A 21,718-nucleotide genomic window follows, 5' to 3' on the forward strand; every position below is an offset into this window, starting at 1 on the left:
AAGCTGTTATTACAAACATGAGGTATGGGAGCAGGTAGTCCCAATTCTTCCCATCTTTGTCTACCACTTAAAACAACATACTTTTTAGGGTTTTATTAAATCTCTCGACTAATCCGTCTGTCTGTGGGTGGTAAACAGAAGTACGCAACTGTGTAACTTTGAAAAACCTGCACAACTCTTTAGTGACTCTAGACATGAATGGGGTACCTTGGTCTGTAAAGATTTCTTTTGGGATGCCGACCCTACTAAACACCTGAACTAACGTTTTTGCAATATTTTTAGCCGAAGTATTGCGTAATGGTATAGCTTCAGGATAGCGGGTGGCATAATCTAGAATAAATGTGCTGATTATCCCGTGTGGACTTTACTATCTGCCCCACCAGGTTCATTGCAATTCTTTCAAATAGCACCTCGATAATGGGTAGGGGAACTAGTGAACTGCAGTAATGTGGCCTGGGAGATGAAATTTGACACTCTAGCCAAGAATTACAATATTCTTTAGGGTTAGTTCACACGACGAGATTCGGGGCGATTTTGTCTCCTGGCGACTAATCGCCTCTTCTTCTGGGTGACAATCTCCCCTGCCTCCTCGTGTCTTCCCATCCGCTATAATGAAAAGTTGCCTGCGCTAAAGCACATGCAGAGCTGCTTTTTCAGAAGTCGTCCAAAGTTGCCTCACGAGGAAACTTCGGCGACTTTGGAAAACGCAGCTCCGTGTGTGCTTTAGTGCAGCCGACTTTTCATTATAGCGGATGGGAAGACATGAGGAGGCAGTTCGGGGAGATTGTCGCCCAGAAGAATATAGACCAGAAGCATATAGACCAGGCCAAAAAAACCTTTTCAGAATTCTTTCAGTTGTCTTTTCAACTCCCAAATGTCTCCCCATTATGTGTCCATGAGCCAGGTCTAGTACCATTCTCCTATAGGTTTTGGGGACAACTGGTTGTTCCACAGTGTACTCTCCCTTTTTTACAACTTGTTACAGCATATCCCCAATTAAAGCTAAGGAAAAGATAGCCTAAGATTAGGCTCAAGGGGTTTTCCATCTATAATCTGTACATTTTAACTTGCTCTGGCTAGGGTAGGGTCCCTCATTTGTTCAGTGTCAAAGTTACCTTTTTTGATCTCTAACTCAGGCATTTTCAAAGTATCTTTTGACCAGCGCCGATTTTGGGGCTGCTGCCGCCTGAGGCAGCAGCCCAGATGCCGCCCCCTCCTCTCCCGCTCCACGCTTAAAAATTAGCGTTGGAGCGGGTTTCAGGGGGCAGTATCGCTAGTGCATTGAGCGCAATAGTGCTCTTTGCAGTAGCGGAGCCGAATTTCCGGGTTAAAACCCGGAAGTTCGGCTCTTAAAGTTACAAGAGGCGGCTTTTTGCCGCCCCTTGTAACTGGCCGCTCGCTGCCGTCTGAGGCAAGGGATTCACCTTGCCTCATGGCAGAAGCGGCCCTGCTTCTGACCCAGTCCCTGTTTCATCTACATTCCCAAACAACACGGAGAAAGGGAAGGTCTGGATATCTTCCATCAGCTCATCATCAACCCTAGCAAGGGAACTATCAAAGGGCTCAGGTATTACTGGGAGCATTTACAAGCCTTATATGGTCCCTGTTTAACTGCGGTTCCCAGAAATGTGGAACATCAATCCCAACTACCGCATTATACAGTAAGCTAGGTACAAAACCAATAGGTTAAGTCAGAGAACCAACAGGGTGTAAAAGCTGGGCGGGGGATATATTGTAGATGACCGGTATATATCCCCATTCTTTAGGTTTTAAAACTACCTCTTTAAGAGACACCATGGGGTTAACCAGCCAGAGGTGGGGCATTTAATGGAGGTGAGAAGCAGGTGAAAGTGGGTGGAAGTTTTTCACCGGTGGTAACTCACTGCTGAGTTGAACAGAAAATGCGGTTTCCCTAAAAGACTGGAGAGTTCATTCCCTAAAGACTGGAAGTTATATGTTTGGCAAGTAAGCGATTCTTATGTTTGGACTTATATACTGCAGAAGTGAAGCTGTTTTGCTTTCTATGCAACTGTTTTCTGCTGAAAGCCTAACCTGAATTTGAGAAAAAATAAACAGACTGTTTTACCTTCAATCTGGAGTGGCCTGCATGTCTGGTGAAAAAACCCCGCTGTGATCCCCCAAACTTCACAACTGGTGCTCGGATTCGGGCAGGCACTACCGAAGGGTAAAGACATGTTTTTTTTCTCTCTGAAAACTGACATTTAAAGAGCCAGTAACCCATATATTTGCTAAGATGGAGGAACTGTTGCAGCAACTTGCTCGGGCTACAGTTCAGCTTCAGCAGAGCATATTCATGCAGCAGCAGGCTACAGAGGCTCAGAAAAATACTCTGACCACTCAGCAAAAGAGTCTGGAGGCCCAGCTATCAGCCATGGTGTCTCAACAAAACTCCACAGATGCTCAGTTGCTTGCTTTGCGAGAGTCTGTAACTTTACAAGCAACCTCCTTACAAGGGACTACAATTGCCCAAGGCATCGGCTGAGGGTGTACAGCAGTGTGCTCCAGGACGAGAGTCCATTGCCGTGGCTCAGGGGAACCAGGTAACCACTCGGGCAAGTCATTTTCTCCAAGTTGAGTCCCACTGATGATGTGGAGGCCTTTCATACCACGTTTGAGAGGACTGCAGAGTGAGAAGGATGGCCCCGAGATAAATGGGCTGGCCTAATAGCTCCATTTCTGTCTGGCGATCCACAGAAGGCGTATTATGATCTTAACCCAGATGACGCCATGAATTATTATTGGCTAAAGGCAGAGATCCTGGCCCACCTAGGGGTTACCACTGCAGTCAGGGCCCAGAGGGTACACAGGTGGAAATATCAAACCAACTTACCGCCTAGGTCACAGATGCACGACCTTATCCATTTGGCCACAACTCGAGAATCTGAATGGACCCCAGATTGTGGAACGATTTGTGAAAGATCGATACCTTCGGTCCCTCCCTGTTGACCTACAGCGCTGGGTGAGTCATGGGGACCCCAAAACCTGGTCGAGATGGTTGAGCGGTACACTGCTACCGAGGAACTACTTGCTCCCATCCATCAGCGACAGTTCGTCATGTCTGGAGAAATCTACGCCGGCCAGGAAAAATTCCTCGCAGAGTCCTAGGCTTAGTGTGAAAGAATGTGGAGAAGTGTCACCGGCCCAACAAGGGGCACCCGCAGATACCTCTTCACCCTGGAAAGGGGGGAACGTGCAGTGTTGGAAGTGTCAAGCCTGGGGGCACACTAGAGCACAGTGCCCATGGAAGGACGAGACTATGGAGTATGGGGCTCTCACCCAGCTTTCCTGTTCTGCACAGAAAGTTTACACTTGTTTGAGGGGTAATTTGAGTGTGATGTTTACATCAATCAGATTACTATCAAGGCTCTCCTAGATTTGGGGAGTATGGTAACCCTGGTACTAGACAGTGTTATTGGAGAATTCGAACCAGCAGCCAAATCACTCCGGGTAATTTGTATCCACAGGTATATCCGGTCCTACCCGCTAGTCCCAGTGACCATCACTATTGCCGGTGAATCCATTGTGCATGAAGTTGGGGTGGTGAGTAAACTGTTGCACCCTGCTATTTTGGGATGTGACTTTCCAAAGTTCTGGGACTTGTGGGAAAGTGTGGGGAAGGAAACCACTGACTTGAGGGTGGGATTGGGTCCCCAAAATCCAAGGGATGTGATAATTGATATATCCAGTGATATTGAAAAAGACGTGATAAATGATGATGTGTCGCTGCCCCAAACTCGGGAGAAGAGTAATAAGGCAATGGAGGATCCCAGTCAGAAGACCGAGCTGTTCTCTGAGGGGGGGGGGGTTTCTCTTCATTACAGGTAATGCTTGGGGAGGATAAGAATGATTCATCAAATCCCGTATCTCCTGGTCTGGATGTGTCCAGGGGAGCCTTTAGCACTGCCCAGATGCAGGATTCTACCTTAGGAGAATAAGTGGTGGTGAAAAATGGTGTTCCCCGAGAACCGGGTGCAGATAACTGATGGCCACACTTCGCTGTAAATAGTGATCTGCTTTATAGAGTCACCAAGGTCTGTGAGGAGGTTGTTGAACAACTGTTGGTTCCCCAGCCATACAGACAAATGGTACATGCCCTGGGTGGACACTTGGGGGCAGAGAAGACCGAAGCAAGAATCACAGACCGGTTTTACTGGCCAGGTTTAAAGTCCGAAGCAAAAATCTACTGTGCGTCCTGTCCCACCTGCCAGTTCACTGCCCCGGCTTCTCATTTTCGTAGCTCCTTGGTCCCCTTACCGATTATCGAAGTACCATTTGAACGTATAGCCGTGGACTTGGTAGGTCCGCTGGTAAAATCTGCACAAGTGCCTCAGTATATCTTGGTAATCCTTGATTATGCCACCCGATACCCGGAAGCTATTCCCTTAAGGATTGCCACATCTAAAGCCATTGCCCGTGAGCTGTTCCTAATGTTTTCAAGGACAGGCTTCCCCATGGAGATACTCACTGACCAGGGTACCCCATTCATGTCAAAGGTTATGGCTGGTGTGTGTAACTTGTTCCAGATAAATCAGTTACATACGTCTGTCTACCATCCTCAGATGGCTTGGTTGAACGTTTTAGTAAGACCTTAAAAATAATGCTTAAGTGGGTGGTACCAAAGGATGGTAAGGATTGGGATTGTTTATTACCTGCTCTTTTAATCACAATTTGAGGTGCCTCAGGTATCCACAGGTTTCTCCCCCTTTCAATTGGTGTATGGGCGCAGGCCCCGTGGACTGCTTGATATTGTAAAGGAGGCTTGGGAGAGTGAAGCTAATTCCCACAAAAGTGTTTTGGAATGTCTCTCAAATGAGGGAAAGTATTGCAGGAGTGAGACATGTGAGACAATTCCAAGTGGGAGATAGAGTAGCAGTGTTGATCCCCACTGTAGAGCGCAAATTCTTGGCCAGATGGCAGGGCCCATTTTAGAAATAGTGCGTGAGGTGAACTATAAGGTTCACCAACCAGGTAAGAGAAAGCCATACCAAATATATCACATAAATTTGTTAAAGCCTTGGAGGGATAGAGAACCATTTTCGGCACTGGCTAGTGGTTGGTGCTGAAAGTGTCCGTGTGGCAACAGCATTGTCAAAAGCTCAGACCCAGCAAGTCAGTGAGTTTCTGCAGAGAAACAAAGATATATTTTTTCTGATTTGCCTGGGATCAGTAATGTCATAGAGCATGATGTAATTACAGAGCCGGGAGTAAAGGTGTGTCTCAAGCCTTACCGCATTCCAGAGGCTCGCCGGAAGGCTGTCCCAGAGGAGGTAAAAAAAATGTTGGAATTAGGAGTTATTGAACAGTCACAGAGTGAATGGTTGAGTCCCATTGTGTTGGTACCCAAGCCCAACGGTACTCTGCGATTCTGCAATGATTTCCGAAAACTCAATGAAATTTCCAAATTTGATGCCTATCCCATGCCCAGGGAAGACTAACTTATAGAGAGGTTGGGTCCTGTCAGGTATATCACCACTTTGGACCTCTCCAAAGGGTATTGGCAAATACCCCTAACTCAGGCAGCAAGGGAGAAAATGGCATTCTCCACTCTATAATTGAATATAAAAAAATCTGTTTGCTCTTTTGAGAAATGGATTTCAGTGCAGAATTCTGCTGGAGTAGCACTATTAACTGATGCGTTTTGAAAAAAAACATGTTTTCCGATGACAGGATCCCTTTAAGAGACACCATGGGGTTAACCAGCCAGAGGTGGGCTGGACATCCAAGGGGTGTTTTAATGGAGGTGAGCAGCAGATTAAAGTTTTTCACGAGTGGTAACTCACTGCTGAGTTGAACAGAAAATGCTGTTTCCCTAAAAGACTGGAGCGTTCATTCCCTAAAGACTGGAAGTTATATGTTTGGCAAGTAACGATTCTTATGTTTGGACTTATATACCGCTGAAGTGAAGCTGTTTTGTTTTCTGTGCAACTGTTTGCGGCTGAAAGCCTAACCTGAATTTGAGAAAAAATAAACAAGACTGTTTTACCTTCAATCTGGAGTGGCCTGCATGTCTGGTACAAATTACCCCTATCATATTGTCCTGCCATTTTTTGGGTTGAACAAGGTCCGACTTTAAAAAAGTGACCAAACTGCCTCAGTCTAATAAAGCGGTTGCTTGCCTTCCACAGAAAGGAAACACATTTGTTTTTCAGTTTCAGTTTGAGGCACAGCAGCACAAACTGCTTGCACAAACATAGATTGTCATCTATTTGCATAAACAAAATCACATTGCATGGGTTCCTCTCTCCCTGGACAATTTGCAGCTGTATGACCCAACATTTGACAATGGAAACACCTTATAATCTCTTGATTTTGTCTGTTATTAGGCAGGGACCTTCCTGGCAATGCTAGTCTCCAGATCTGGTGCCTACAGTCTCTCCAGCTTTATATGGCCCTTGATACTTTCCAGCCCCCTATCCCCAACGGAACAGTCTTAGCGGGTGCAGCTGCAACTCTTGCCGTCTGGGCTATGGGATGCTGGCATAGTCCTGGATTTGGGCCAACCGGCACTCAAACGGATCCACAGGACCAGAGAAAATTAGTTAAAAAAAATATTTTTATTTATACTAAGTTAAAACATGTATATCATCTCCATCCGCCCTACGCGTTTCGCACCCACTCGGGGCACTTAGTCATGGCACAATTTGGGGTCCAGTGAGGATCTCAGGCTGTAACCACTTCTTAGTTAGGTGTATAAGATCATGCATTTAGGAGTGGGGAGGCTTTTCTACCTGGTAGGTCCAGCAGTGCACGCATTGGGCCTGGACTGAAAGGGTCACCCCCAACCAGATGAGGATCTCAGCCTTCGAATTATCACAGTCCGTCTGCTCATCATCAACCCTAGCAAGAGAACTATCAAAATATCCAGATCTAAATATGTTGTTTGTGGCTTTCCAGACAGAAACGTGGTTCCACTAGTCCTGCTCATTGTTCCTTTGGCCAACTCTCTCTCTCTGCAGTTCTTTCAGAAGTAGTCCGGTATGCCTCCAAGTCATCGCTTGGGATCAATTGTTGTAGAAAGTAACTTGCTCGCAGAGAGGTCATCCCAGAACCCGCTACCATAGGATGGCCAACACACTTTCACCAACTGTTGCTCAACCTTGGTTGGGGCTTTTCGGTCTGCATTGGTGGCCTCTGTCAGCGCATTCACCTGTGCAGATAGCAACTGGTTCGCTTCCTGCTTTTGTCGGATTGCCTCCTGTTGGACAGCTGTACCCTGCTGCAAACTGGCATTTGTTTGTTGCTGAGTAGCATTTGCCACAACCAGTTGCTTTATAATCTCCTCCATTTTATCGGGGAACAGTCTTTTACACAAGTAGGAAAAAAAATGGGGCCTGTCCCTTTAAATACTTCAGTGTGGAATTTCTGACACCGTCTCTTGGGGTAGACTGGTGCACATTATTGCATTATTGAAGTCTACACACAACAAAAGCCGTTTGGTAATGTGCAACTGGCCACAACCATTTTTATTTGTCTGGTTGGTAAGTGACAACCGCAAAGAGCATGTGCAGTGAATCAGCAGAGAAGAAGCTTGGGTGCTACTGTGGGCATCTTTAGAGACACAGAGCTTCCCTACTTAAGGGCTGTGGTTGCTTTGGGCTGGTATAAAAAGCCAAAACATAATGTACAACAATTCTAGACTACATCTTTAGTTAAGCTTTAGTTTTCCTTTAATAAAACATCCATACCTGTTAAAAGCTAATTTATAAAATATTAGCTGTCACTCATATTGCTTTCCTCTCCTCTATGCCTGCGGCACAGTAATCACTTTCATTATTGCACTTCCTTTATTGTCACTGCTGTACTGACATTCCCCTTTTCTACTTACTGTCTATAATTGTGTAGCCTGGGCATGTACATCAGCTCCCCCTTTTTGGTATATTAGATTTTTTGATGATGCAAAGCTTGTCTTGGTACCAGTTTCCACAAAATGGTAGCTGCATGTATTCTCTAATTGTGGATTCTAATCAGATGAAGTAAACAGGTATGACCTAAATTATGTAGTGTAATTTTATTTTGCTTGATTAACACAATAAAATAGAATTTGGAATTATTTCTTGGGGTGCCAGGTGCATCGTAATTGTTTCTACCTATTGACCCCAATGCATTGGTTGAAATTTTACTGTTTTGTGAAACTTCCTACAGTTTTGCTAATTTTCAGGGAAATGATTAGATATTGTAATCCATTTAAGTCACTGAGGAATTCCACAACCATACAGGTCATGAAACTACAAGGTGAATTTTATTTTAAAAAGGGGGTAAATTATTCTGTGAAAAAAATTACATTAATTCACTAATCACCAAACTGATGACCTATCACTAAACAATACAATTTACAGATACAAAAGATACAATTTACTGGAAAATCAGGCCTCTTGTGAATTATATTTTAATTCACAGTAATAAAAGATGGCAAATTGTTTATGATTTATGCAGAGTAGGAGACTTTCAAATTCCTTACTGACAAAAGTTTAAAATTTTTACCTCATGACAGAAAAATTGGAGACAATTGCCTTCAACAACGGCCTGAGCCCTCACCAACCTTATCACTAGGGGCTGTGTTTGGAAGAATTTAGCATTCCTATAAAGAACAGGTGTAGCTTAGTGGAAAAGAGCATTTCTAACAAGGTAGCGCAATGTAAATGAGTCTTAAATGGAACCTGCCACCCAGACATAAAAGCTGTATAATAAAATTCCTTTTAAAATTAAAAATTAAACATCCAGATTCTAAACCCTAAAAATGAAAACTGTTAAAATGCCATATTGTATGTAATTAACTTATTGGACCAGCCTAAAGTTTCTGCAACACATCCTCAGTGTGCTCTGAGCAGCTGTTGAGAAGCTAAGTTTAGTGGTTGTCGCAAATTATCAAGAAGAAAATGAGGTTGTCCTGTAATATAAGCTGATGCTACAGGGCTGATTATTAAATTCTGATGCTAGTTGCACTGCTTTCTGTGCTGCCATGTAGTAATTATCTGTATTAATTACTAATCATCCTCATTGTGACATTTATATTCTATGTGAACTGTATATTTTGAGTTGGTCCCTAAGCTCAGTAAGTGACAACAGCAACTGCATGTGCATTGAGAAGAAGATTAGGTACATTATTCTGTGAAAGAAATTACATTATTTCACTAATCATCAAACTATGACATATCACTAAACAATACAATTTACAGATTCAATTTACAGATTCAATTTACAGGATTATCAGGCCTCTTGAGAATTATATTTTAATTCACGGTAATAAAAGATAGCAAATAGTTTGATTTATGCAGAGTAGGAGACTTTCAAATTCAGCAGCTTTACTGACAAAAGTTTAAAAATGTTACCTTATGACAGAAAAAATAGAAACTGGTATAAAATTTTCTTTGTAGTGCTTTTCAATTGTTAACATATTCTTGTATCTGATTCCTTGGCTAGATATTTGTCTTCTGATATATTATTTGATTTTAATCCTAAAGACATGTGGGGAGATAAAGTGAAATACAAATGCAATAGTGGTGAATTTCAGAAATTGAATAAAATTTTTTTAACAAATCTTTGTCTTTGGGTGTTTTCAAATAGAAAGACACATTTGCTCATTTTTACATCAGAATGTGTACTTTTCAAAGATATATGGGGTATACCCTTTAGTGTAGTTTACTACACATATGAGGAAGATGAGGTGACCATCCCTTTTATTCTCATACATCATTTTTGAGGGCTGGATTATATTAAAATGATGATATACAATGAAGTCTGTGGAGCCCTAGGACAAACTGTGGGCCATAAAACATCTTTGGAGGGCTACATCTGGCCAGTGAGCCTCCAGTTGGACAGCCCTGATTTAGAACACCCCCCTTCATAATATAATTCTGTTTTATAATGCATCTTTTACATGTCATTACAAATGGATAGTATTACCCCTCCCAGACAAGAAGGTAGGACCTATACCATACCAATCAAAATTAATCATGACCTATAAAACCACCTGACTTCCTCCTCAGTCATATTTGCCAAGCAGTACAGAACTGTACTGATGTATCTGGAGTAGTAGAAATGTAATTTACAAAAAGAAGGTAAGTGGAATTCTCATTATCTTCTGCTTATTGTTCCAATGGTAATCTAATTATCTACCTTGCAAGCACTAAGCATGAAGTAGCTACAATTTCCCTGGTTGTCCAAATTATTGCATGCATGTGGAGACAAGATGTAAAACTTTCCTTTTAGAAGTGTTAAAAAAATGAAGCAAATATTGCTAATGAGGGGAAAATGGAAGTGCAATGTAGGTCTCTATAAAAAGATATTTCATAAAACAGCTCATATGTAAAACCCTGCTTCATGTAAATAAACAATTTTCATAATAATATACTTTTCTAGTAGTATGTGCCATTGGGTAATCATAAATAGAAAATTGCCATTTTAAAAAATAAGGGCCGCCCCCTGGGATCGTAACGAACCATACTTGTTAGGTCACATGAGCCACGTCGTCTCGTCTCACTGTATATTCGTATACTGCTGAGATGACAAAGTTTACTTTGACTTTGACCAATTAACAGACAACACTTCTTCCTGTTAAAATTGTAGTATTTCTGGTCAGATGATCTCTAAAACAGCACAGAGACCAACACGAAATGTTGGCTCAAGGTAAGAGATGTAAAAGGGCAAGATTTACTTAAATATATAGACCAGTTTGGTAAGATTCTTTAATATGCCACTTAATATGATATATCTGTTGCTTAAGTGTTCATTTTGGGGGTATTGTTTACCTTTAAGAGGCTATGACTAATGCTTAGCTTTGATTATGGCATGACTCACTGCCCCCCATGTTGAAAACATACTGTTCATAATTGGCATGGTGTCAGTGTCATTTTTGCTAGTTTCTAAGAGGGTGTCCATATGTATCTGCATAAGCAGTATAATGTTTTATCAAGCTAATTCAACAGATGTGTGCTCTCCAAAAATATGGTTTTTTGGGGTCTTTGTACTGTTGGGGGTCTTACAGCACACAATATTCAGGTGGTGTGCTGTGTTTGCAGAAGCTGAATTACCAGCCAAGAATTTTTTTTACCCTAATTCAAGCACTGCTTACAGACAATTGACAAAAATCTGTGTCCAACGAATTTAGGTTTCCTTCAATTGAAGAGCATTAGGCATTCTATACCATCTACAGAGCAACAGAGATTTGGAATGATTAAAGGAACAGTAACATAAAAAAAAGTGTTTTTAAAGTAATGAAAATACAATGCAGTGTTGCCCTGCACTGGTAAAACTGGTGTGTTTGCTTCAGAAACACTACTGTTGTTTATATAAATAAGCTGCTGTGTAGCCATGGGGCAGCCATTCAAAGGAGAAAAGGTTCAGGTTACACAGCAGATAGTAGATAAGCTCTATAGAACATAATGGTGTCATCTGTTATCCACTATGTAACATGTGCCATATAGTCTTTTTTTCAATTTCCGCCATTGCTACACAAACCACTAGTTTATATGAACTAGTGGTTTGTGTAGCACACAAACCACTAATGTTTCTAAAGCAAACAGGTCAGTTTTACCAATGCAGGGCAACAGTGCATAATATTTTCATTACTTTAAAACACTTTAATTTTTGTTGTTACTGTTCCTTTAAATCACACTTGAAAGAATTATACGAATGTGTATTTAGCAAGTCTTTCTAACTACTAAGTCTGCTCACTCTGGGGATTTGCTAGCAAAACAAGATTAAAACCACATAGTTACATAGTTAAATTGGGTTGAAAAAAGACAGTCCATCAAGTTCAACCCCTCCAAATGAAAACCCAGCATCCATACACAAACCCCTCCCTACTTTTAATTAAATTCTATATACCCATACCTATACTTCCATCCCTCTAACCAATTTAGTTGCACGTCTCTGCACTCTCTCCAGCTCATTTATATCCCTCTTAAGGACTGGAGTCCAAAACTGCACTGCATACTCCAGATGAGGCCTTACCAGGGACCTATAAAGAGGCATAATTATGTTTTCATCCCTTGAGTTAATGCCCTTTTTTATGCAAGACAGAACTTTATTTGCTTTAGTAGCCACAGAAGGACACTGCACAGAATTAGACAACTTGTTATCTACAAAGACCCCTAGATCCTTCTCATTTAAGGAAACTCCCAACACACTGCCATTTAGTGTATAACTTGCATTTATATTATTTTTGCCAAAGTGCTTAACCTTGCATTTATCAACATTGAACCTCATTTTCCAGTTTGCTGCCCAGTTTTCCAGTTTAGACAAATCACTCTGCAAAGTGGCAGCATCCTGCATGGAACCTATAGTTCTGCACAATTTAGTATCATCTGCAAAAATAGAAACAGTACTTTCAATGCCCACCTCCAGGTCATTAATAAACAAGTTGAAAAGCAAGGGACCTAGTACAGAGCCCTTGCGGTACTCGACTAACAACACTGGTCCAATTAGACAATGTTCCATTTACCACCACTCTTTGTAGTCTATCTTTTAGCCAGTTCTCTATCCAGGTACAAATACTATATTCCAGGCCAACATTCCTTAATTTAACCAGTAACCTTTTGTGTGGCACTGTATCAAATGCTTTAGCAAAGTCTAAGAAAATCCCATCCACTGCCATCCCTTACCTTCTCATAAAAAGAAATTAAGTTAGTCTGGCAAGATCTATTATGCATAAAACCATGCTGGCACAAACTCATAGTATTATGATTTGCTATGAAGTCCAGTATCTTATCCTTTTATTAACCCTTCGAAAAGCTTTCCTACCACTGACGTCAGACTAACTGGCCTATAGTTTTGAGGCTGAGAACGGGATCCTTTTTTGAATAGAGGCACCACATTAGCAATTCGCCAGTCTCTCTGCACTATGCCAGATCTCAATGAATCCTGAAAAATTAAGTAAAGAGGTTTGGCAATCATAGAGCTAAGATCGCTAATTACCCTGGGATGAATACCATCTGGCCCCAGACCTTTGTTAATCTTAACATGTTCTAGTACATACTGAAAGGGGAACTATCACAAATGAAAATTTCATATAAGCTTCATCATACTGAAATAAGAAACTTTCTAAATACAAACAATTAAATAATCTGCATTGTTTCTGAAACAATCAAGTTTATGTTCACTATCCCTCACTATCCCTCTCTCTGTTCACTATCTGTTTCTCTTCATTCTGCCTTCTTGCAGCAGTTGGGTGTCAGATATTCATTGTCATTTAGATCCAATATATTTTATAGGGGGGCTTTTTCTAGCAGATGTTTTAGAGCTCACTCAAATAATGAATTCTAGTACACACAACATAACTGCCTTTTGCAGCTATCCTGCATGTAGAGAGACAGGATGTCTGGTGATTTTCATAGAGTGAGCTCTACTACATCTAGGCAAAAAGAGACCCCCTATGCGATATATTGGATTTAACTGTCAATGGCACCCAACTGCTGCATGAAGACAGAATGAAGAGAAACAGATGCTGAGAGAGGCATAGTGAAGATAAACTTAATAATTTCAGAAACAATGTTCTGATGTCATTTCTGTCACATGACTCACTGAAACTTGTGTATTATAATAAATAAAGTACCCCCAGTTGCAAAATATGAGGACATTATAAGTTACCTCAGAGTTCCATGACCTGTATAAAAACACTCGGCCTTCGGCCTCGTGTTTTTATGTGGTCATGAAACTCCTCAGTAACTTATAATATCCTTAAAAAAAACTCTCCAAAGAGAATTATAAATTATAGCAGATTCAACTTACATGCACATACTCCTTTTTTGTATAATTAGCAATAACTGCTACTTTGCAGCGAATAATTTTCTGCCTTTTGTTAGCTTACATTTTCTAGTCCCCACCCAGCTCTCTTAGTTTTCCTTATTACTCTTCTCCTGTTTCTTTTGATGCCCATTATTCCTACTCCACTTTCTTAGACTGAACAGAAGTCAGTGTAACAGTACACTAGTAGTGTCCTATACTATAATATAGCAAACCCGGGCTGACTGGTTTCATCAATGAGTTAAAAGTAAGCCTTTGTTTTTTTTTTTTGTGTCCAAAGTGCAGTCATTCTGCACTCTTCTATAACCCTTTCACTCCAGGTCAGCTGACAAGTACAAAGTAAAATGTGATGTTATATTCAGTGGAGTAATGGCTGAAATCAGCAGCCTATTTGATCCTGTGTAGCTTGCCATTCACACCAGTAAAGTAGTGTGGCCGTCTGACTGTAAATTGAATGTTTAAATTAACACTTCTGAAAGAAAGCAAATAAAATACTGTACTGCAGTAGTAGTTATTAACTACTGAGCGTCTTGAAAATATAGACATTTAACTTATCTTTTTCATAAAGGCATTATTTCACTTTGTTTTTGCAAACTGATATATACTAGAGACAGTCTACCAATACTGAGAATTCTTTGTTCAAAATTTATTGTGGATTTTAGTTGTATTACTTATGACAGGTATCAACAAAAACTAACTAGAACATGCCCTTTCCTTTGATCAGTTTGGACAATAATAAGTAGTCTAAACTTGAAAGAAAAATAACATTATCAAGTTCAAACCTCTGCTGACAATAATTCCTACTTTGCTTATAGATGTTAGAGGAAGTTGATACGTTTATTCAGATATGTAGTAAAAAATTAGGACTTTTTTTCTTCAAAATTACCATTTCTAAATACCAGTAACCTTACATTTTCCTGACTTGCTAAAAATCAAAGTTAAAGTTTCAAAATGTAGAATTTTTTTTGTAAATGTATATTTTATTTCACCGTGCAATAAACATGGAGATCACCTTTAAATTTAACATGAATAGCAATTTTACTCATTTATTAGTTACATAATGTGGCAACATGCTTGTCTGAGTATGAGAAGTTAAGATAATGAATAACCATTTGGTACTGCACAGCTCATGGTATATTATCATCCTTTATTATTTAACACTAACACATTTTATACAGCACTTTATAGAGTTTGTTCGTCATTCACATCACTCTCTCACATGCAATGTAAGTTTCACACACATCTACAGTGGTGTGAAAAACTATTTGCCCCCTTCCTGATTTCTTATTCTTTTGCATGTTTGTCACACAAAATGTTTCTGATCATCAAACACATTTAACTATTAGTCAAAGATAACACAAGTAAACACAAAATGCAGTTTTTAAATGAGGGTTTTTATTATTTAGGGAGAAAAGAAATCCAAACCTGTGTGAAAAAGTAATTGCCCCCTGAACCTAATAACTGGTTGGGCCACCCTTAGCAGCAATAACTGCAATCAAGCGTTTGCGATAACTTGCAAGAAGTCTTTTACAGCGCTCTGGAGGAATTTTGGCCCACTCATCTTTGCAGAATTGTTGTAATTCAGCTTTATTTGAGGGTTTTCTAGCATGAACCGCCTTTTTAAGGTCATGCCACAACATCTCAATAGGATTCAGGTCAGGACTTTGACTAGGCCACTCCAAAGTCTTCATTTTGTTTTTCTTCAGCCATTCAGAGGTGGATTTGCTGGTGTGTTTTGGGTCATTGTCCTGCTGCAGCACCCAAGATCGCTTCAGCTTGAGTTGACGAACAGATGGCCGGACATTCTCCTTCAGGATTTTTTGGTAGACAGTAGAATTCATGGTTCCATCTATCACAGCAAGTCTTCCAGGTCCTGAAGCAGCAAAACAACCCCAGACCATCACACTACCACCACCATATTTTACTGTTGGTATGATGTTCTTTTTCTGAAATGCTGTGTTACTTTTACGCCAGATGTAACGGGACACGCACCTTCCAAAAAGTTCAACTTTTGTCTCGTCGGTCCACAAGGTATTTTCCCAAAAGTCTTGGCAATCATTGAGATGTTTTTTAGCAAAATTGAGACGAGCCTTAGGGGCAGATTCACTAAGGGTCGAATTTCGAAGTTAAAAATACTTCGAAATTCAACCCTCGAATTGAAATCCTTCGACTTCGAATATCGAAGTCGAAGGATTTAGCGCTAAACGTTCGTTCGATCGATCGAAGGATTTTTCGTTCGATTCGAAGGATTTTAATCCAACGATCGAAGGAAAATCCTTCGATCAAAAAAAGTTTAGCAAGCCTATGGGGACCTTCCCCATAGGCTAACATTGACTTCGGTAGGTTTTATCTGCCGAAGTAGGGGGTCGAAGTTTTTTTTAAAGGGAAAGTACTTCGACTATCGAATGGTCGAATAGTCGAACGATTTTTCGTTCGAAACGTTCGAATCGAAGTCGAAGGTCGTAGTCGAAGGTCGAAGTAGCCCATTCGATGGTCGAAGTACCCAAAAAATACTTCGAAATTCGAAGTATTTTTCATTCGAATCCTTCACTCGAGCTTAGTGAATCGGCCCCTTAATGTTCTTTTTGCTTAAAAGTGGTTTGCGCCTTGGAAATCTGCCATGCAGGCCGTTTTTGCCCAGTCTCTTTCTTATGGTGGAGTCGTGAACACTGACCTTAATTGAGGCAAGTGAGGCCTGCAGTTCTTTAGATGTTGTCCTGGGGTTTTTTGTGGCCTCTCGGATGAGTTGTCTCTGCGCTCTTGGGGTAATTTTGGTCGGCCGGCCACCCCTGGGAAGGTTCACCACTGTTCCATGTTTTTGCCATTTGTGGATAATGGCTCTCACTGTGGTTCGCTGGAGTCCCAAAGCTTTAGAAATGGCTTTATAAACTTTGAAATTGAACTCAGGTGTGATAAACCACAGTTAAGTTATTTTTTAACAAGGGGGGCAATCACTTTTTCACACAGGTCCATGTAGATTTGGAGTTTTTTTTCTCCCTTAATAACGTAAACCTTCATTTAAAAACTGCATTTTGTGTTCAATTATGTTATCTTTGACTAATAGTTAACGGTTTTTGATGAGCAGAAACATTTAAGTGTGACAAACATGCAAAAGAATAAGAAATCAGGAAGGGGGCAAATAGTTTTTCACACCACTGTATGTAAGGAGATAAGAGTGTCAACATCATGGGACGGCACTTAACCACTTAATCGCCACAGTTCATAACATTTACATGCTGGGCAGTAAATTCTCAACCTGCCACAGATCATAAATGTTACTATCTACTAAAGTTCCCGGGGGGGGGGGATGCCTAGATTTTAAAGACTTTTCTTTCCTGCTTGTTTCCAACTAGCAGCCCAGGAGAAGTGCAGTGTACTTGTGTTTTTAGTCCTCTAAGCATCTTTATACACATGGCTTTTTTCAGCTTCCGTAGCCTCCCTTACACTTCTGCCTACACCTGCACTTTTCAAACACAAACGTACTTTATGTGGTGTGAGTTTTTTTACACACTCACAACACATGTGCAAGCAAAAAAATAGGAAACGCATTCACACACATTATTATTTCATTCATTTCCCAAGTATATATATATTTTTTTTCCTAAATTTATTTTTATTTCACAGTGTCACTGGTATAAGTACTAATATATTTTTGTAATGTATGAATTATTATAATTTTATTGCATTTTATAGGTCGTCTTATAAGTAATTTGTTGCATTCTCAGTTCTGCACAGCTGTTGGTTGTTAATTTACAACCATAAAGCGCACTTGTAGTTTATATTTATTGACTTGATGAAAAGGTGTAGTAAAATGGAAGGTTTTAGTCAGTTTTCTGAAATGTATTAAAAAGTACAATGAAATTTAAATTTGAATTCAAAATGACCAACAGAAATTAAGTCATTTTTTTTTTGGGGCGAATAGGTCCGTTTTCTTACAAATAGGTCCGTATTTGGCTGTATTCGAATCAAAGGAATAGCACATTCGCTCAAATTCGATTAGATGTTTTTCCCAAAAAACTTTGATTTTTCAAAGTCCACCAATTGACCCCAAATAGGTTCTAGGAGGTCCCCCAAAGACTAAAACAGCAATTCAACAGGTTTTAGGTGGTCAATGGTCAAAGTTGAATTTTTAAAGAGACAGTACAAATTTCGATATTCGAATTTTCTAGTTTATGCAAATTTGAATCGAATTTGGATTATTCCCAAATCGAAGTACACAAAAATAGCTAGAAATCTGAATTTTTTCAATTCGAAAATTCACCTCGACCTTTGATAAATCTGCATTCACCACCTATATGAAGCATAAAGTGTTCTTACTCAAGTGTCATTAGAGTCACATGAGAATTCATATACACTGCATTCTAGTTTGGGGGTCTGTACATGCCGCATCTTATGAATATTAGGCAGTGGGTTATTATGATAACCCACTGCGTGCTAACTTTAGAAGTTTGGTAGCTTGAAATAGAAATAATTTTTACCAATTTTAAATTTTTACAATTCATGCAACTTTCAGCCCTACTAAATATTTGTGATGTGAGACGGTGTTCGAAAGGGCTCCCCATCGCACTGTTTGCATTTATTGTACAAGTACAATGGGCTGTCATTTTCAAAACAGTGTTATTTTTCAGATCCTAATTTTGTTCAACTTCATATACAGCATGGGGTGGATAAGAACTTTGCGATACTGATTTGCTTTTAGCAAAAACTTCAACTAAATGTGGGGATGAATGAGAATGGGTCATGATGGGTTCATGCATAAGGCTTCATGGCAGTAAACTATATTTCTGAAAGTTCAGTTTTTTGCTGAATTCTTTGTCATATGATAATGTAAATTAAGTATTTTCCATTGCTTCTTGGTTGATAAATCACAATTTTTATATTTGTTTAATGGCCGATGGTATTTTCTTTCTTTCAGGCTCCACCTACAGTGTCCTCACTACTATGCCATCAGACTCTGAAAGCAGTGGCTCACTAAGCAGCATAGGTAAGACATACACCTGATCATTAGGGGGGTTATTTATCAAATGTTGAATGTTAGCATTTTTTATACCTTGAATGAACTCGCAACTCAAATGGTTTCAAATTTAAGAAAAAGCGTGAATGGAAAAAAATAGATTCAGTGACATTGTGTTGTGGCGAAAAAAAATGTAGTTTTCAGGCAAAAGACTCTGAAAAAAACTCAAACATCTTGAAGACTATCAACATCTTCAAATGGTTCAAGGGACCTCTGCCATCGACTCCCACATGACCTCAACAGGTTTTAGAGGGTGTATGGTGTTTTGTTTCAAGCTATTTCCAGGTTAGAGTACAATAAATCTCAAAAAATTCAAGTTTTTTTTTTAAAAAAAAAAAAAATCTAATTTTTTGTTTTTTTTAAACACAAAAATGTGCTGAAATCCTTAGTCATGTGAAAAAATGAGGACACCCTGTGTGTTTTTGTAACATTCTTGGACATATCATATGGACATTTAATCTCAATTTTAACAATACTGGGACATTCAATAAATATAATTAAACATTTAAAATTGAAGAAAATACTTTTCTAAATCTTCTGTATAATGTAATTCTAAAAAAATGCAATTTCTTGTGAGGAATAAATCCGGACATACCCAAATGTTTGCTTTTAAACAGGTGACTAGTAAATTCTACCTGCTGTTTGGTTGCTTAGGGCTACTGCTCCTGGACAAAGTTAGTGCCATTTATTACATAACCCCCTTGGTGTGCTCCTGACTGCTGAGCTGACACCATGGAGAGATCAAAAGAGTTGTCTAAGGGTAGAGTTGCCACCTCACCCCTTTAAAATCGAACACATATGGAGTTTTCATTTAGATGCATGATGCATGGCTGCACATTAATCAGTTCAGTCAAATGAATTTCTAATTCTAATGCAGCCTGTGTATTCCATAAGTGTATGGTTTTAAAGGGATGAGGTGGCTACCCTTGTCTGAGGCCTTTAGAAAGAAGATTGTAGCAGCTTATCAGTCTTGTAAGGGATTTAAAAAGACCTCAAAATAATTTGAAATCACCCATTATACTGTCCTGAAAATAGCCTATAAGTGGTGGACTTTCAAAACAACTGCCAACATGCCTAGGTCTAACTGTCCAAGCAAGTTCACCCCGAGAGCAGACCGCAAGATGCTAAAAGAAGTCTCCAAAAACCCTTAAATGTCATCACAGGACCTACAGCAGGCTCTTCCTACTGTTGATGTGGAAGTGCATGCCTCTACAATCAGAACGAGACTGTACAACTTTACTTGCATGAGAGGTGTGCAAGGAGGAAACCTTTGCTGTCTAAGAGAAATATCAAGGCCAGAGTGAAGTTTGGCAGAGAGAACATATACAAAGACCAGGAGTTTGGATTAATGTCCTTTGGACAGATGAGTCTAAAATTAAATTATTTGGACAACAAAATAGAGGAGATTTTTGGCATAAACCAAATTCCAGGAAAATAACCTCATGCCAACTGTGAAGCATGGATGTGGAAGTGTCATGTTTTGGGGATGCTTTGCTGCAGCAGGACCTAGCAGAGGGTGCTTGAGGAACATCTGTAAGAAAATTAAACCTGAAGCAGAGCTGGACCCTGCAACATGTCAATGACCAAAACATACCATTAAATCCACCAAGGACTGGCTGAAAATGAAAAAAGAAATGGAGAGTCCTGGAGTGGCCGAGTCAAGCCCAGCTCATAATCCCATTAAGATGCTGTGGGGACTTGAACCGGCCTGTACATGCAAGAAAACCCTCAAACATCTTGAAAGAATACTGAACGAATACTGCATTGAGGAGTGGGACAAATTTACCTCTGACTGATGTCAGAGATTGGTAGATGGCTACAAGAAGCATCTCACTGCATTTATTTCAGCCAAAGGGGATGACACTAGCTATTGGGGTGGGGGGGGTAAAGTGTCCTAACTTTTTCCTCAGTTAGAATACACATTTTTGTTTATATAGTTTGTTTAATGAGTAAATCAAGGTTAATTTTTGTACCTTCAATTAAATTACTTTCTTTTCCAGAGATAAATAAAAACAAGATTAGACATCGATATGTGAACATTTCTTAATAAAGAACTGAATATTTAATGGGGTGTCTGTAAGGAATACTCTATACTCTTTAATGGGGTGTCTGACTGGAAAGGCTCTAGAGTACGAGTCCTAGCAATTGATGACCGACTGCTTTCATCTGCTATTATCTCCAAGTCCTCTCTAGAGTTACCCTTTAAGGTGGGCACTTTGCATACAGAAAGACTGTCTTTTCTTCTCATCAACTGCCCATCAACTCCAGTGGTGCTAGGACTACCATAGCTGCACATTCATAATCCTGTCATTGACTGGTCTGCAGCTCAAATTTCCGCTGGAGCCCCTTCTGTCGACAGAACTGCCTTCCAGCTGATTCCCTCCTAAAGTTGTCTTCTGTTGTCACGGATCTTCCTTCTCTTCTGCCTATCAAGCCTTTTCTGATGTCTTCAACAAAAGATCTGCAGAGACTCTTCCTCCTCACCGGTCGTATGATTGCCCCGTCAAACTTCTCCCTGGCACAATGCCCCTTCGGGAAAGTACATACCCACTCTCTCCTTCTGAAACCAAAGCGATGAAGGAATACATCCAGGAGAATCTTCAAAGAGGATTCATCCGCCCCTCTTCATCACCTGCTTCTATCACTTATTCGAAAAGGGGGAAAGCCTCAATGCTGGTCTCCACAAGCCTTGGAAGCTTTCAAATCACTGAAAGAATCTTTCTCCTCTGCTGTGATTCTGACACCCTGATCCTCTTCTCCCTTTCTTCATCGTGGTTGATGCTTTGGATGTTGGGGCTGGAGCAGTGTTGTCTACCTTGTGCTGGGAAGTTGCATCCTTGTGCTTTCTTTTCCAAAAAATTCTCGCCTCCGGAACAGAATTATGATGTGGGTAATTGGGAACTGCTGGCTGTTTTACTTGTCCTAGAAGAGTGGAGACAT

The 21,718-nt window shown here is 40.2% G+C and overlaps 1 protein-coding gene across 5 annotated transcripts in view; it reads left to right on the top strand.

The window, feature by feature from the left end:
- The window catches only part of dlg5.L (discs large homolog 5 L homeolog), a 206,457-nt gene that overhangs the window by 45,382 nt on the left and 139,357 nt on the right, over positions 1 to 21,718 (top strand). For all 5 annotated transcript variants that reach the window (XM_018240317.2, XM_018240321.2, XM_018240319.2 and 2 more), the window contains one exon: positions 18,680 to 18,748. In XM_018240317.2, coding sequence (XP_018095806.1) covers positions 18,680 to 18,748 — 69 coding nt within the window. The remainder of the gene's footprint in view (positions 1 to 18,679; positions 18,749 to 21,718) is intronic.

Source organism: Xenopus laevis, chromosome 7L (assembly GCF_017654675.1).
Source record: "Xenopus laevis strain J_2021 chromosome 7L, Xenopus_laevis_v10.1, whole genome shotgun sequence".
Taxonomy (NCBI): Eukaryota; Metazoa; Chordata; class Amphibia; order Anura; family Pipidae; genus Xenopus; species Xenopus laevis.